The 18685-nt window shown below is 30.7% G+C and overlaps 2 protein-coding genes across 2 annotated transcripts; one reads left to right on the top strand and one right to left on the bottom strand.

Moving 5' to 3' along the window:
* Positions 1-350: 350 nt before the first annotated feature.
* On the top strand, positions 351-2447 carry NFS1 (nitrogen fixation S (NIFS)-like 1). Its single transcript, XM_028057919.2, has 2 exons — positions 351-1926; positions 2186-2447. Exon 1 carries the CDS (start codon positions 527-529, stop codon positions 1892-1894), a length of 1368 nt encoding a protein of 455 aa, XP_027913720.1. The 5' UTR covers positions 351-526; the 3' UTR covers positions 1895-1926; positions 2186-2447.
* Positions 2448-9983: 7536 nt separating this feature from the next.
* Positions 9984-11066, bottom strand: LOC114174545 (EPIDERMAL PATTERNING FACTOR-like protein 2). The gene is made up of 3 exons (XM_028059381.2): positions 10563-11066; positions 10438-10472; positions 9984-10337 (listed from the first exon to the last, which is right to left on the bottom strand). Exons 1-3 carry the CDS (start codon positions 10672-10674, stop codon positions 10092-10094), a joined length of 393 nt encoding a protein of 130 aa, XP_027915182.1. The 5' UTR covers positions 10675-11066; the 3' UTR covers positions 9984-10091.
* Between the last annotated feature and the right edge of the window lie 7619 nt (positions 11067-18685).

The following is an 18685-nucleotide window of genomic DNA, read 5'->3' as shown; positions in this document are numbered from 1 at the left end:
GGCTTCATTCTTTCTGGAAGTAAACTTCAATGATTCTGGCTTTGATAGCTTCCTCGCTTACCTACCAACAGGTAATCAGATTTTAGCTGTGAAGAACAACTTTTTATGCTCAAACTGCAAATTGCAATGACATTTAAACTTAGAGACTCATGTTTATAGCACCCTAATGCTGTTTTATTCTAATAATTTTCATAATTCTGGTTTTAATTATATAGAAATAAGTCAAGTTGAGAAAATGTAAAACGACGCCATCCAATAGGAGAATTGGGTCCAGTGTAAAACCCTATCTACAAAATGTGATATCGTATCATAAATTACCTAAGTCGGTTACACTCAACTCACTCTCCACCGTTGGATTACCCACGAGTTGGGAGATAAAACCCTTTCTTCATGGTTATCTTCAATTTGGAAACCCCAACGATCAAATCAAATAATCGAAACAAAAATTAGGTCTTGTCTTACTTCTCTCTGCCTCATTTTCTCAGTAGCAGGTGGGACTAATAATCCCACAAACCTCACCGATCCAATGACCTCTAAGTTAATTGCTTCCAATCTCCGTCACCACCTCACAAAATCAGCCAAAATCCTTCGGCCCCAGTTTCTCTCCACGGCTGTGGAGGCGGCGGTGCCAGAACAAGATGGGGACAGCTCTTCGGGAATGACTATGAAGGGCGTTCGAATCTCCGGAAGACCCCTCTATCTGGACGTCCAGGCAACGTCTCCGATGGACCCGCGTGTAGTTGACGCCATGCTGCCTTTCTATCTCTCTCGTTTTGGAAACCCTCACTCTCGCACCCACTTCTACGGCTGGGAATCGGACGAGGCCGTGGAACACGCGCGCGCTCAGGTGGCGTCCCTCATAGGCGCGTCCCCTAAGGAGATAATCTTCACCTCCGGTGCGACAGAATCCAACAACATCTCCGTCAAGGGCGTCATGCATTTCTACAAGGACAAGAAACGGCACGTGATAACCACCCAGACGGAGCACAAGTGCGTGCTCGATTCCTGCCGCCACCTCCAGCAGGAAGGTTTCGATGTCACCTATCTTCCGGTTGAGTCTGACGGGTTGATTGATTTGGAGAAGCTTAGGGCTGCGATTAGGCCCGATACGGGGCTTGTTTCGGTGATGGCGGTGAACAATGAAATTGGAGTAGTTCAGCCGGTGGAGGAAATTGGTAGAATTTGCAAGGAGTTTAATGTGCCGTTTCACACTGATGCGGCTCAGGCGTTGGGGAAGATTCCGATTGATGTGGATAAGTGGAATGTGAGTTTGATGTCGTTGAGTGGGCATAAGGTTTATGGTCCTAAGGGAGTTGGGGCTTTGTATCTACGTCGGAGGCCAAGGATTCGGGTTGAGCCTCAGATGAACGGAGGTGGCCAAGAGAGGGGGATTCGGAGTGGTACTGTTCCCACTCCTTTGGTTGTGGGCATGGGTGCGGCGTGCGAGGTGGCTAAAAACGAGATGGAGTATGATGAGAAGAGGATTTCTAGTTTGCAACAAAGACTCCTTAATGGGATTAGAGAGAAGCTTGATGGGGTGGTGGTGAATGGGAGCTTGGAGAGGCGCTATGTGGGGAATTTAAATTTGTCTTTTGCGTATGTTGAAGGGGAGAGTTTGCTCATGGGGTTGAAGGAGGTGGCTGTGTCCAGTGGCAGTGCCTGCACTAGTGCTAGCCTGGAGCCTTCGTATGTTTTGAGGGCGTTGGGAGTGGAGGAGGACATGGCTCACACTTCTATTAGGTTTGGAATTGGGAGGTTCACTACCGAGGCTGAAATTGACAGAGCAGTGAAGCTCACTGTTCAGCAGGTTGAGAAATTGAGGGAAATGAGTCCGCTGTATGAAATGGTCAAGGAAGGGATCAACATCAAGGATATTCAATGGGCGCAGCACTGATCATTAAGCTTTCCAATTGCATTTCAGTACAGGTGATGGGGAAGGAACAGTGATTGGACTCCAAGTATAACTGTCACTGTTGCAATTGCCGGTTTTCAGAAATTTCTTATTATTTAGCAATATATTGTATCTCGAGGTTACATTGCAATTAAAAGTTTATCTGGTAGAGCTACTTATACACCATTATTTTCAATTATTGTTAGTTTAGCCTGCCACTAGTGTTTATGAAAAGGAAAACATGTATTAGTACTTTATGGACAAATTCCCATGTCGGCGTTATTATGGTTTCAGATGATCACAAGAACTTCTCCAACGCATCCTAGCTTTCCCCTCCCACAGCTTAAGGATTACCTGCCAAGTTTAGCACTATCTTTGTTCTTGGGTGGTGGATTAGGGGAGCAATCGCAGGTATCATTTTTTTTTGTTTTTTTTTTTAATGTTTTCTGTTAGTTTGTACTGTGGGCATTAAACTATCTAGTATTGAGGCAGAACCTCTTTCCTTGCCTTGGTAATGTCAATAAAGGTTGGTCCAATGGGGCTCATATCGTTTCAAGTCTTGAAATTTGAATACACATTTCAAATGCATTCACTGAAAGAATTAAAGATTCTTCTACTCAAGAGGTGCTAACATTACAAGAAGCACTCCCTAAGATAGGATGAGTTGAAGATGCACATAGTTTTCATTACTATATATGGAGTCAAATGTTCACAACTTTACCCATTCAATAGAAAATGCTTGAGACTAGAACTTGTCACTAACGAGAGGGTATTGAAATGGGAAGGGATGGGGAGGTGGTGAAAACAGGAGGGAGTTGGAGGTGTTCAAAGTATGGGTACGTAACTATAAACCTAAATCAACTCAATCCAAACATTCAAACACCATTTTTTGCAAATTGTGGAATGTTTATATAAATCCATCAAACCCTCTGACGTTTGGACGGAATATAGGGTTTTGTGTTGAACCTGCTTAATTAATGGCATATTTGAAATTTTAATTTATTATTTATATATATTTAGTGGTTTTGTAATGTGCACAGGTTGTTAATTGATGCTGTGACAATTTTTCTTTTGTTCATTTTGTATTTGGCCAGTCTTTTACTCTTTTAGTCCTTTTTATTTGTTGAGTAAATAGTGGTATATTTGGATTTTATTATAATAAGAGAAAAACTTATATTCCTAGTGCAATAATTTTAATTCCAAACTTCTTTAATGATTAAGAAATAAGAAGTTGATTTGCATTCATATTGTTGTATTGTAGGTAGGGGAAATTGTATATTCATTGAAGTTCATATTTATTCGTGAGCGAAATTTGTGTTTTGTTTTGATTCCGCTATAATGGGTTTATCTACATACGTCTATCTATTCATTCAAATATTTATGAAATATATAATTTTTAAATTTAAAAGAAATACATTTTTTATGTCAAATAATAATGAGAATTATAATTGTATAAATTTTGAAATGGTATACAAAATTACAGAGTCTTTATAATTTAAGTTCTGGACATGTATGAGAATAAGAATGGTTGAATGTGTAGATATTTATTTTTTTATGCTTAATTTAAAAAGCTAATTAATATTTATATTTGTACCTATGTTAATAATTTTTGTTAAATATTGAGATGAGTTTATATAATATCTAAAAATATACGTCTATTTGCTATTTCAATTCTAAAAATTGAATAAACCTACAGAGAAACAAAGTCTTATACGGTATAAATATTTGAAAAATAATGGAAAAACAGAATACTTGTACTACATTTCAACTATTTAAAAGTCTTGGTCGAAATGTAATTTGAAAACAATACAAAATTATCTCTTAACATTTAAAAAATGTGTAACTTTTTTAAACCCATGAATCATACCTAAACATTTTCTCTACTGAATTTTTTATTTGAATTTAATAGAAATATTAATTTAAACCCGTCCAAATTATTTTGATTAGCTTGGTTTACAAATATGATAAAAACACATCTTTAATCAACCCGTGAACAACTCTGGAGGGATTGTGATGAAATGCGAGGAATTGAACGATAAATGCTATTTGAGTACTCTATTTTTCGCAATGAAACATGAGTCCGAAGTTTCAAACGTCTAATTAAAACACAAAATGAGAAGAGGAAAATTAAAATTATTTTGGAAGATTTACATTGAAAAGAAAAGGAGAAAAAAAAGAGTCAGGAGTATATTTAGAAGATAGGATGATATTAAGTGTAACTGCCACGTGTTTTAGCAGTAGGGTTGTGATAGCTAGCTTTGAGTTCGTTATCTTCCGTAGGGCTGTATGTTGGAACTATGGTTTCGTGAATAATCTCATATCCATACTTATTTTCTTATTATTTCAATATTAATTTTAGTTAATTTTTATAAAATAATAAAAAATTATGATAAAGGAAACATAATATTATAAAATGTTAGAATGAATTATAATTTTGAAATATTTTGTTTCTTTAATATTAAATATTTTGAAATAAATTATAATTGTTTACATTTTATATTATAATACTAAATAAAATTTCATGAGAACTAAAATAATTATTTTTGTAAATGTTATGAACATAATTGATAAAATTAAAAAATATTTTTTAAAAAATATAAAAGAAAAACAAAAATTCAAATTAAAATATATTTTAAATGTTTGTTTACTTCAATCTTTTAAATTTTAATAAATCTCTTTTTTGTACACTAATAAAAGTTATAATACATCATTTGATTAAAATGATACAAAGAATAAATAATAATCATAATAAAAAATTTAAAATAAATTATAATTGTTTAGATTTTAGATTATAATACCAAATAAAATTTTATGAGAACCAACACATTTATTAAATTTACAAACATTAATGAAACCTAGTTGATAATATTCAAAAATATTTTTTTCTAAATATAAACGAAAAACAAATATTCAAATTAAAATATATTTTAAATATTTGTTTACTTCAATCTTTTAAATTCTAATGAATCTCTTTTTTATACACTAATAAAAGTTATAATACATCATTGGATCAAAATGATACAAAGAACAAATAATAATCATAATAAAAGTTTAAAATAAATTATATTTTTTTACATTTTAGATTATAATACCAAATAAAATTTTATGAGAACCAATACATTTATTAAATTTGCAAAAATTAATGAAACCTAATTGATAAAATTTAAAAATATTTTTAAGAAAATATAAAAGGAAAACAAATATTCAAATTAAAATATATTTTAAATGTTTGTTTACTTCAATCTTTTAAATTCTAATGAATCTCTGTTTTATACACTAATAAAAGTTATAATACATTACTTAATAAAAATGATATACAAAGAACAAATAATAATCATAATAATAAAATTTTAACATAGATATTATATCTTTTGAACTTCAATTATGTTGGATGGTGATAAAAAAATATTAATGACAATTACATTAAATTTTTATATTATAGTAAATAAAAGTTTTTTATACAATTATAGTTAAAAAATTACAGTATGATTGAAAATGAGTTAAAAAAATAAAAAATAAATAGATAAAATATATCGAAATAGTATTCTACATAATGAAAATAAACAAGAAATAAAAATATTAAAAAATTAACAAATGTTTACAAACAATTTGAGAGACTATTGAAATAAATCGCACAAAGGAAAACAAATGTATAATTAAGAGTATGATAAGTTGAAAAATATCCTAAAAATCTAAGAAAAATTTTCAAATATCAACATATATACTCAGTGGTTGAAAAATAACCAAACTTTTTTTAGTGAAATAAAAAAGTTATTCAAATGACAAAATTAGGAATATTTTAATAATTTAAAGGGGACGGGTAATATGGCGTGGATATGTACATCCCCATACCCAACCCCATACCCAATTGAAAAAGTCGGAGATTCCCCATACCCATACCCATACCTAGTCAATGTGGGAATTTCCCGTCAAAACGGAGACGGATTCGAACAATACCCACGAGGACGAGTTTATTTGCCATCTCTGACTATGGTTTCATTTCACCTAGATCTACATATGCTGCTTCTTTCTGTACCTCTCTATTTTTTCTTTTTGCACCTTTTTTTTATTGTCCAATTTGAAAGATATTTTTGAATTCAAAAATATTTTCTAAAATATACAATTTATACAATTTTAAATGTATTAAAAAATATTTTTTTAAATATGGATTTTGAAATATATTTTCAATTCAAAAATATCCTCTGAATTACATTATCCAAAATATATTTAAAAAATTGTATTTGAAAATATCCCACCGTTTGAAAATAGAATTTTAAATGTGTTTGAATGCTAGATTGTGTGCATAAAATCGAAACATATTGTATTACTTTTGTCATTCCAAAAATACCTTGCAAAGATAGTTCTAAAAAGTAACTTTTGAGATAGTTTCCAATTCGGATACTTTCGTAAAGTATGTTTCGGAATTGTTGTAATAAATAAAATTTATTCATTTTTAAAAAAAGAAAAAAAAAGAGAGAAAGGAGCTTTGGGATGAGTGAATTGTTTCTCAATGCTGATAAAGTGGGGACCGTTGTTGTTCATCCCCAATTACGAAAGAAAAAACTATAAGAAGGGGTGATAAAGGGTAAACGTTAAAACTATAATAGGAGAATGTATAAATGGAGCTATTTGAAAAAAAGAAAAAGGACATTAAGGTTAATGAGATAATTTGACATTCAAAAGAAGGAAAGGGGATGTAAATAGCAATTCCCTATGTGTTCCATTGTAAGTGGCCTATTTAATAACGAAGGAGGGGTATTGGAAGAAATATAAATGAAGAAAAAACTCTCCTTTTCTTATTCCTGCACCTCCCTTTATTGCATTCTGCACCCCATAAAATTTTATTCCCTTTTTAACCCTACACCAGGTGCAGCAAGAGATTCCCGTCTCCTTTTTTCTACAGCTTGGTTTGAGGCCCAATTCTTTCTCAGCGAACCAAGATTTATGTTGGGCCTTTCAAAGGTGAGCACATGATGTTTAGTTACGAGGTACACGAAAATTTAGGTCGGTATTTTTGTCTTAACGTGTCATGAGTGTGGTTAAAGTAAACGGTAAGAATTGAGTGTGGTTAAAGTAGCTTGTAAGGTGGCGAAACCAAAACAAAAGAGCCAAGTCATGTCATCCTTGAAAATGCATTTAGGTTAATGCCAAAAACGATGTGTGATAAGTGGCATTTTTGGGTGAATATATCCTGACAAAGGCGTTATAGAATAGAATAATAATAATAATAATAAATAACAATAAGAATCAGAATGAGAATGTGAGTGCTTTATCACTTACCACAGCTGCTGCTCCATCAGCATCAGATGGGAACTAAAGTATGACTGGTGTATGTATGCAGTACATTTTATTTGTCCACGCCACAGGGATGGGCCATCTTCAAAACCGTGTTGCTGATATTTACAGCACAAAAAACTTGAGAGAAAAAGGCTTCTATATATCATGTCATCTATGTAATATATGGGGGAATCGGAATCACTATTCCTTTTCTCATCGTGGTCCCCAACCCAACCTTTTCACTTGTCTCTGTCTTGACCTTTGCTTTGCACCAACATTCCCTTTCATTTTTCCTGCTTTTTTATACATACCATAACCACCATATCTTCATGGATTTCCTTGCTTAATTCCCTTTCCTTCATCTGCATTATTCACCTTCAAAAAATTATGCTTTTTCAATTCACGTCTCCAACTAAACAAATAACACAAAACCTTCTGTTCTTTCTATAGTCATATTTTCCTCCGCTCAGCTTTTTGTAATCAAAAACTAGTTTGCAATAATTTCTCTTGTTGTTAAGGAAACATTTCTCTGCATGCAATAAATGTAATGATTAATCAGAGTTCTGATATTTAATATGCTACAATTGGGTAGAATGATTAAATTTGCACTCATCTTCTGAACGAGAAATGCTACACGTGATGGCTACAAATATTCGGGAAACTAAATGAAAGTTAAAGCATTTGGCTTACTATCAGTACCAAAGAAATAATGGTACTAATAAAATCAATTTCCGTTATTAAATTTAGTTTCTTTGTGTCTCAGACTCGGACCCATTTATGGTTATACCTCGCATAACTTTTGGAAAGTTGCATAACCATTTAAATTAAGAGGTCAATGCATGTTCTTCGTTTTCGACAAGTTATGCTCACAGAATAGAAAATAGAAGTAATAATTATACGCATTGGGTTTAAATTTACTTCACGACAAATGGGTTTTCGAAGGGTACTACTGTTGCACCTTATTTTTATGCAAACGCAGTCGCGCAAATCCATCAATCATCTATTCAATCCACAGTGTGGAAGCCATTATTGTAGTGTCTGGATATTCGTAAAATAAGACGAATTGTCCAAACAACAAATGTACCAGTATTGCTGTTCAAGACAATGCAAGTTATACGCAGTTTGGTTCGAATTTTGTTAAAACTTCAGTTTATATTTGCATAGGCAAAGAAAATGATTTTACTAGTGCCATGAAAAAAACTAGTACATAGAAAGAGTATTTTTTAGACATCTACGAAAAGGACTCAAAATAACTAGGAAATAGAAAGAAGTTTATATAATACTCCACAGAGTTTGCTTTACTGAAAACAGCATCTGATCTGGTGCCTTCTAACTATTGATGCACCAATCAACATGTTCGAGATGGGAAGGGTGTTACATCATGTGACTTCTTATTGTGTTGTCATTTTGAACAGAAATCACAGTATGGGATTTCATTCCAACTAACCATCTCCCTCTGTTCATGTACTCAGCAGTTTACCACCAATTAATGGAAAAACTATGCCAATTTCTTAGGATACTAGGAAAATTTTAGCCCTGCATACCATTCTCTGCTTGCTTTCGGTGGCTAGTTATCAGTGCCAATTATCGTTTGACCACACAATATATATTGATTCTCGAATACTACAATTCACTGTAGAGTCAAACAGTGGCAATGCATTCATAATATATCTTCATTTTCTACAAGCATGAGTGATAACCAAAGTGCGACTTTGAACATGTTACATCACTACTTATTTTAGAACTTAGATATTCAGCAAAATTTTAGTTTTCTAACTGGTATGATTAGATGATAGGCTAACTAGAATTGCAGTATGTCTTAATTTTAGTTCTATTTATTGTCTTGTTTGTCTTTTGTTCATTTAAGTAAACAAAATCATATATCAGAAGCTGCTTGATATCATTTCTAAATTTTTGCTCTAGAAAAATTGCAGAATAGATTGATCACTCCAATTCAGTGGTGTGTGGGTCACAGTATTATGAGAAATCTAGTTTACAGCAACCTAATACTCGCTCAGGACAAGCAGTGAACAATTAATGTCTGTTCACGTTTTGGAATAATATTACAAGAAAAAGGAAATCAAGAGTACAATCAGAGGTTAGGTTGTCAATTTTTCTTTTTGTTGCTTTCTCATATTGCATGTAGCAGAGTTTGGCTCCGTCTAGAGAGTGCTACAGGATTGCTCAATAGAAAGAACACAAAAAGTAAAGCACAGTTCATGGTGCTGTTTTTTAAAAACTTAGAAAAGATTGATTGTATTCTTTGACCTCATGTTAGTGCAGGAATCTCAAGGGAAAACAAAAAGGAATTTCATTTTAACTTGTTATCAAATTTTCTGTAATATATCTATAAATCACTTGCATGTCAGTTATATTAGTTAGGAAAGTTGTTCCTTCCATTAATTTTACAAGCTTCACTATTGTACTGTCGTAAAATCACTCATATTATTTGGGAAGTTTACCAACGTGTTAGCCATGTCAATATTTATATATATATATATATATATACACACACACATTATAGAAAAATAAAAGAAATCAAAACAGAGAAATAGTCACCCCAAAAATGAACAGAAAAAAGCTGCTCTACGCAAACTAGCACTCAGTTTTAAGTTTTGGGCTCGCAGAATTTGCTTCTGAGAAGCAGAAGTGAGTGCTAAATCAACTTGCAAAATGCAATTTACATGTTGAACGAACCATAGCACCCGCAAAATGATACAACTAAACATTTCCTGCAAGGAAATGAGGGCAATTTACTATAGAAAAATAAAAGCTCACCTCAGAGAGAGGTCATTGAGAGGTAAAAACAAAAGACTAAAAAAACAAAAAGAATTACTTAGAAATGTATATTCATGTACAAAATTGGTAAATTAGTTGCTGTCATCCTTGATTATCTAACAACTAAATTGTGGAACAATTGGAATCAGGGGTTGAAAATACGGTTCCCACATTTGCACTTCCAACTCATGGGCTTGTAGTTGGACCCGCCTTCTCCCACTGGAAAAGCAATTGTTGACAGAGTTGAAGAGTTGATCCTCCCATTCTGCGCTTGAGGATTTGTAGGTACCTGAATGGCCTCACAGTGTCCACAAGACCTGCACCTTCTCTCACACCTTGGTGGTCTTGAGCCTATCTGTGCCCTCACCGTTGTTTTGTCATCATGTACTGTCTACACAAATCACCATGTTTGGGATCAGTAATGAATCAGTCGTGCTAATAATTTGCAGAGAATGAAGAACCAATTTAAAAGTAAGCTAGCTGGGTTGTACCTGATAAAATCCATTCTGTTTGGGAGTCTTTCTACCTGTTAGAACAAAGATAAGAAATTGTTAGTTGCAGGTGGTACTGGTGTCCATTTGGAAGCTTTGAAAACTTTTCTAATGCATGTATCTACCTTCAGTAACAAGTCCCAGCTGGGTCCAAGTTGAAATTATGAGAAAGCAAAGAGAAATGGTAACAAGTGAGAGTGTTCGGGCACGGATAAGATGGTGATGATCACGTCCCATTGTGGTGTATAAAGAGCAGAGAGTGAAGAGAGGTGATTGAGAAATGAAAGGTTGGAGAGGATGAAGCAAAGAGCAGAAAGTGAGTGAGTGAGTGAGTGAGTGAGTGTGTGAGTGACAGGGTGGAAGGAGGGAGGAATAAATATATTGCTAAAAAGACGTTTTCATGTTGAAGTGATGGAACATAGAAGGACAAATGAGAAAAATTCAGAGGGGCAAGAAAAGGAGGAGCCCCGAAAAGGGAAACACCTCTCCTTTGGTCGACGAGCCTCTGTCAAAACAAGAAACCAAAGATTGTATAATAATTGCTGCAACTGCAAGGGAGAAGCATAGACATTACATTACAATTACATCCCTGACTGAGAACTGAGAACCCCAAATACATGATAGTGGATAAGACAAGTAGAATATATAAACAGCAAAAGGTCACCAATTTTCACCAGATGTGAGGGAAAATCTCCCACTACAAGACATGCATTTACAGCTGTAGATTTTTGTTCTTTTTTCATTTATTTTACACATGCTTGCATGCATGTATGTGTACACTGTTTTTAATTCCTAACTTTAGTTTTTATGTGTGTTGTTTTTGGTTTGAGGTGTAGCATTGGTTCTGTGGTATATGTCAGGGGAGTAGTCCCACCATGGAATACATATACAACGGTAGTACTCTACTCTCTTTCTGTCTGAGTGTGAGAAAGAGAAAGAACATAATCTCTCTCTGGCTTCAACATTATGGTATTATCTTTTCACTCTATCATTATGCAATCACATAAGATCCTGGCAATCATTCTTCCTTTTCTCTGGTTGGGGTTTGGTAAATCTGATGGAATGATTCAGAACATGCATTCCTTCTGCTGTGTTTCATACTCACACTGCTAAGCTAGCGACTAATAACCAGCCTTCAGCCGCATACCAATGCTTACATAATAACATCTTTCCCACGCTCGCATCTCTTGTCGTTTTATCTACTTTTGTTCTTCCGTCAAGTACAAATACAACTAATTCATACTATACAAAACTTCTTATAAATTAACTTTATAAGGTTTAAGTTCATTGAATTATTATTGCATCTGCTATCAACTGTTTCACCTAATCATGTCAATTTAGATTAAAATGCAGAGAGTTTAAGTTTTTACTTATGGTAGATGTGGGTAAAATATGTTTTCTTCTGAACTTACTCAAACACGTTATGAAGCTCAGACGTTGATTGTACATATTGACAAATTTGGGCTTTCTAAACTCGAAACCTTTTTTTCTTGTTTGTGAAAAGATGACATGGCCCAATTTGTACCATGAATGATTCTCCACTCCTAGTGTGTAGTCCAATCAGATGTTAAAGGCTGAGCCAACCCACTTTCTGAGACAAAACAAAATACGAAGCAACCCACGCCCACTTGATTATGATCATAAAAAAAGATACACCTGCAACAAAAAGAAACATTTAAAAACTGTTTCCATTTTTTCTTTCTAAAATAATCAATACATCAACAAAGTATATCACAATGTTGCATAAGATTAAATGCTCTGTACAAAACTTTATTTCTATGCTAAACTTGTTAAAATGGGTTCAATAAAAGGTTTACTTAAAATGAGTAAAAGTAAGTGAGGTAAATTAAATTCACTTATTTTTAACTTGTGATATACTAATGTATATGAGTTTCGTATTAACTCAGTTTGACACTCTTATTCAACATTCATATTTAAGATATTTTTGTATTTATTACTTTTCTTCCATCGTTGTTTAAAATGAATGAGGTTTACATAAATTAAATTATTTCGTTTACTTTGATGATGAAATTTGTTAAGTAATGTTACTCAACTTTTTATCTTTATAAACAGTTTCATTGAAAGTGACCTTCATCTAACATTCACAACTATATATTTATTTATTGTTATCACAAATAAATTCATCTTTATGAGAAAAATATATCTATAGTTTGTTCGTGAAATATTTGACCTACGATAAAATATTCACAAGATAATAACTAAATTTATTATTTTTAAATAAATATGAACGTAAATACTTCATTGTATTTCATGTGAGTCCTATCTTAGAACCTACCGAAAGATCACTCATCTTAATAGTCAAAGTTTGGTTCAAAGAAAAAAAAAAGAAAAAAAAGTTGTTTTGATAAGAAAAAGTAAGCTAGAATTTGAGCTTGGAACGATGATATTATAACACTTCCATTTTTTGAATTTCATCTTTTATTCTCTGACGTGATTTAAGTTATTGATTCTTTCCAAAAAAAAATATAATGATACATTAATCAATGACTCACTCTAAGTCATGTTATAAAGTAAAAAATGAGAGTCAGAAAATAGAAGTCAAAGTATAATTTTTCTTTGAATTTTTATATGTTTTAATCTCATTCTTTATATATGACTCATCTATAACAATCTTTGTAACTAAAATTTTATTTTAAATATTTAACATAATTACATCAACAATAAAAAAATAAACATATAATAATTATTAAAGTAGATCGGTATATATAATTGTTACTTTCATAGTAATAAGATGACAAATAAATCAGCAAGTATTATTTGAATATCTTGTAGTTATGATTTGTAAATTTATACATCGATTAAGTGCAGGAATAATACCCAGCTCGGTATGAGGGTGAGATAAGTATGTATACATTCTCTTCGTCTCATTTTCATATTCGTCCCATTACTTTTGTTTTAAATCACTAAAAACATTTTTAATTTATTTAGCAAGTTATATAACAAAATTATATTAACTTTTTTTTTTGCCGTCCTTTAACACAATGACATTGAATACTTGGTAATGTCAAACATCTTTTTGTTGTAATTTATATTTTTTTTGAAAAACATATTTAATTAACATATAAAGTAGTGACAAATACGAGTATACAAATTCTCTGATGAAAATGTGACGAAAACTTTTTACTAAATGAGAATAAAAGTAATTTTCTAATTCAAAAACAAAGATTAAATAGTCAAATTTTACTTATTCACTCGCTTGTCATTTCTACACAAGAATGTAGAGTTTAAAGATAAAAGCAATTATTAATAAATAATAAATGAATATTTTTCAATGAAATGATTAAATTAAAACTATTGATAAAATAATTATTTATAATTTAATTATACTATTTATATATTTTTTAACTCTTGTTATATAATGAACAACACAAAAGTATGGAACCCTTCACTCCTGTTCACATTCAGGACAATCCCTTACACTTTCAACTTTAATCATCTTAAGTAGCCGGTCGGGTAATAAACGGACTTCAGTTTCTGCAAATTCAGATATTAGGTAGCAGCTACAATACTACAGAAAAATTTTCGTACCAAATAAAAAACAGTATCCAAAACTGTTTCTTTATTCCATGCTGGATCTATTATCCAGAATTATGGAAAAGCTTCGTTACTATCGAGCCAGATGATGATAAGTTGTAAACAACAATTATGCATGTGTGGCAATTTGATGTGTAGAAGTCCACATCCTAACAGAAAGCGTTCTCCATGCTACGAACAACAAATTATTAAGAATTTAAGTGTCATTCTAAGTTTTATATTGACTAAAAGTAAGAAAATAGAACATTATGTAAGAATAAAAATCCATTTTATTAAGATTTTGGGTTGACAATGGTATCAATACTTTATGTAGTTGAGTTTAGGTCTCATTGGTGTTGTATCTCTCCAATAATACTCTTCTATAAACGTAATACAAATATCCTAATGGTCTGTAACTATTTAGGACCATCAATTATTTCTTTCTTTCTTCAAGACCCAACCATGCAATGAAGTTATTTCAAGTGGGGTCTGTGTGTCGTTTCGCTGCATCAAGAGAACTACACAAATTCCATTTCAAATTCCATCAATGCTCACCGGCAATGACTCTGCACTGAAAGTGAACTCTGCATTCCAACCCTACACAAATTTCCAACCACACTTATCATATGCACACTACTCTTTTCTCTACTTTCTTGTCAAATTATACTTCTACTTCGATTTCCAACTAATATTCACAAAACACCCGTTACTCAACTCATCTCTTCTGTATGCACTAATTTAGTAATATAATACTGTTGTACAAAAACTTCAATTTGAAGTGCCACAATTCAACAAAGGATCGCATTGATTTGCCACAAAATTGTGTTCCGATTGCCCTAAATGATTGAACCAGCTAAAGTGACGGTGAAGTAGTGAACAGGTTGAGTTTTATGTGTTAGGTTATATATTCTTTTATATGTTTTGTTTATATATTGGTTATGGTTATAGTTATTGAAAGATTGTACTTTTATATGGTTATATGACATTAGTTTTACACATATAAAATATTTGGCACCATTTTAACTCAAAAACATTAAGTCAATGATGTTATAGATCGATCACCTTTACCCCAAAATCTTAAGACAATGATATTATGGGTCTTCATTTTTATATAGTATTTAACTTTGTCTATTTTATCTAATGTAAAACTTCTTCACTCATATTATATGGTGTCAGTAACGCTAAAATAAATAATTACCTCCTCCAAGTCAAAGTTGAATTTTTTTATATATTTTTCTTAATGTTTTCAAAATATATAAATGATCACTTATTTTAAAATTTTAAAATATATTGAATTTTTTGTTTTAAATATAGAGTAATGTTCTACAGAGAAAAACACAAAAAAAACTCCCATAAAGAACACCACAATAAAGTATATTTGTGAATTTTAGAACTTTGTGATCATTAGAAAATGACGAAGTCCACTACCACAGAAGGAACAAACTAAACATCACATGAAAATTGAAACACCAGAATTATTTTATCCCACCAAAGTTAAAGATTATTTGAGAATGATATAAGTGGTAAAGAAGCAGTCCAAGTTTCTGCCTTACTTGAATCATAATATAGTATTTGGCGTGAATTGCAATTCTTTGGTAAGTGATTGATAACTTTCCTAAAAAAAAAAGAAGATATAGCAGAGGGTGAGGAGCATAGACACAAGGTTGTGTAGCCGAGGAGGAGAAAAAAGTAATGCACTAAATAAAATAGTATTATTTGTATTTCATTTTCATAAGAAAATGTATTAATTGTATCTCATTTTATTATGAGAATATATTTGTGTAATATTTGTGACTTTTTCACCCTTGCCGACACTTCCCTACTGTTCTTGCGCCCAGGCTTTGTGGTTCACTCTGCGACGCTTACGAACCACAATTAAGTGCATTTAAAAACCAATCTCATCACAGCACCTACACCCAATAATTTCTTAATTAAACCTCAACCTAGCACAGATTTCAATTCTTCAACACTCCATTTCTTTGGTAATGAGTTATAGGACGGTGCCGTACTGTATCTTGTAGCACTTTCCTATTAGGAAATATTAACAGGAATAAAATTTACAAAATGAAATCTAATCTTAAATGAATTTTTGAGTTAATAAGAATAAAAAAATATTTTTTCTTATGAATATTATAATTAAATAAAATATTAATTACAGTATGGATATCAAGTAATAGTTGTAAAAAAAATCTTAAAAATGATAAAGTATGGTAGGACTAAAAAATAAAAAAACTAAAGCCTTACATAATAACTTTTGTAGTTAACATGATTTAAAAAAGATAGTATAAAATTATATTTATTGTCTTCTTTTCTGTATTAAAGGGAATTTTTTAAGTTTACAGAAAGAAACATTTTTCTTTTAATATAATTATTTTAATATCTTATATATATATATATATATATATATATATATATATATATGTAATCATGAAAGTAAAAGTTCATCTCTTTTATTTTCTTTTTATTGTTTTTTTTTCTATTATCATATTTCTTTATCTCTTTAATTCTCTCCAATTTTTCTCTACATTTGTTGTGATTCTGTTTGTCATTTATTTTGCAAACAAATCCCAACATTAATTACACTCCATCATAATTGGACCTAGAGTAAATTTTTTTATTTTTATTTTTTTTCTTTTAGTTGTTACGTGAGTAATTGGTATTTTTTTTTTGTTTTACTAAATAAGTTATTTTTTGAACTAGATCATTCGTTGGAAAGAATTTTGATTCGATCGGTAATATTTTTTAAGTTTCTATTTTTTGCAATTTTTTTAGCAATTACTTGGAACACAAGTAACTCAAAAGCAAGGAAATTATTTTGAGTTTGATTGAAATGGTTGGAATGCAATTGTTGTTAGATTTGTATTTAATGCGTTTGGTGTGAAATAATTGATTTTAAGTTTACATTAGTTTTTTAAAATTTGATATTTAGTTTCAATAGTCAAAATGACGTATATTGAGTATGTTAGGCACATAATGTGTTACAAGTACAAAATGAAGTTTGAAGTTTGTTAGTATACCTTGAATAGGAAAATTTTGATTTGAAGAAGTGTTATGAATTTTTGCAAAAACGGTGTTTCTATATGAGAAATAAGTTATTGTTCAAATGATAATTATTTTTGTTCAACTTATTTAAAAACTCGAGTGAGAGACTAATATCCAAGAATGATAACTCAAATAATAAAATATTGATGAGTTTGATAAGGTTTTGTTGAAATTTTTAAGTATCAAAGTGAAGCATATCACTTGGGTGATAAGTATTGATATGTTGCTTTATCAATTTAATCTAATGTTTAAACAACTTGTGGTAGCTTAAGAGATAAGGTATCTGAAAGAAAAATTTATTTTATTGGAGAATATTACTTCAAATAGATGATTTCGTTCAAGTAACATTCATTGATATCGAAAATATAATTTAACTTAGTTTAGAATGTTTTCATATTTAATAACTATAACTCATAATATATTTATACTATAATGTATAATTATAATGTTTTGTTGAAATGAAATATTGAATTATTATGTTTAGATATTGAAAATGATATAAAAGAATTGATTTTTTTAAGATATATTTATTACAACTACAAGAAATATGATGTATAAAATTACATTTGGAGAATTATTAAAGATGACGTATGTGTAAATTGTGTTAACTTATTTGTGTCTTATAAGTATTAAATTATGACCAACAAAGATAATCCTTCTTCATTTATTGTTTAAATTATTTAAATTAATACATTAGGTGATGAGAATCTTGAGAAAAGTTCTTACATGTACATTTGTAGGATGTTATAAATTTTGGTGCAATGAACTTGGCCTATTTTTAAAGTAGGATGTTATAAATTTGTGATCCACATGTACATTAAAGTTTTGGATCAAGTCAAATCCTATTTTTTGATTAGACTAATTTAATATAATTTTCGAGAGCAAGTCTAGTGGTTAAATGCTAATTTGAGTATTTTGAACTGAAACTTTTTATAGACCAACAATAGTAAAATTAAATAAACTAGTAGATGTAATTTAATTATGACTCCTGTCATTAAATTATATATAGATCTTGTTCTTAAGAGTGTAATTTTCTTCTTGTATTATTATGTAAATTTTCTTTTGCGATTATATTTGGTACATTAAAAATATTGAAAATAAAAAAATAAGTAGACATTTCATATATATATATATATATATATATATATATATATATATTTCTTGTCAATTAACTTGATGTAATAAAATATACCAAATAATTATATAAAAAAACATTTATATATATAAAGACACATACATAAAAGAAAAAAAAAAACTAAACTAACCATTGTAATTATATTATTTATAGATTTAACTTAGGAAAAATGCACACGCACTCTTCGAATTTTTCTTCAAACTTTAGTTCTCAAGGTTAATGGCAACATACCTTGCTTTCCCTTGTACCTGAATATGAAGGGGGAAAGTTGAAGAATAAAGTAGTTACAACTTAACTAATTTATTTGCTTTTACTTTATATTACTTTACATGACACCTTATTTTAAAAGAAAAAGAAAGTAAACATGAATGAAATGTTTGATAAAATAAATTATGTGGCATATCATTACTTTATTTTAACCTATTTATTATACATATTTTTTTTCACCATAGTGTAAGAATGTATGTTTCTACCGACTTTTATTCGAAGAAAACATTGACTTCCTTCCATCAAAAGTTTTATTTGCAATAGACAAGT

The sequence above is a fragment of the Vigna unguiculata genome, chromosome 2 (genome assembly GCF_037176805.1).
Source record: "Vigna unguiculata cultivar grain cowpea cultivar isolate G323 ecotype 2 chromosome 2, ASM3717680v1, whole genome shotgun sequence".
In the NCBI taxonomy this organism is placed as follows: Eukaryota; Viridiplantae; Streptophyta; class Magnoliopsida; order Fabales; family Fabaceae; genus Vigna; species Vigna unguiculata.
This window is presented reverse-complemented; position numbering and strand designations above follow the sequence as displayed.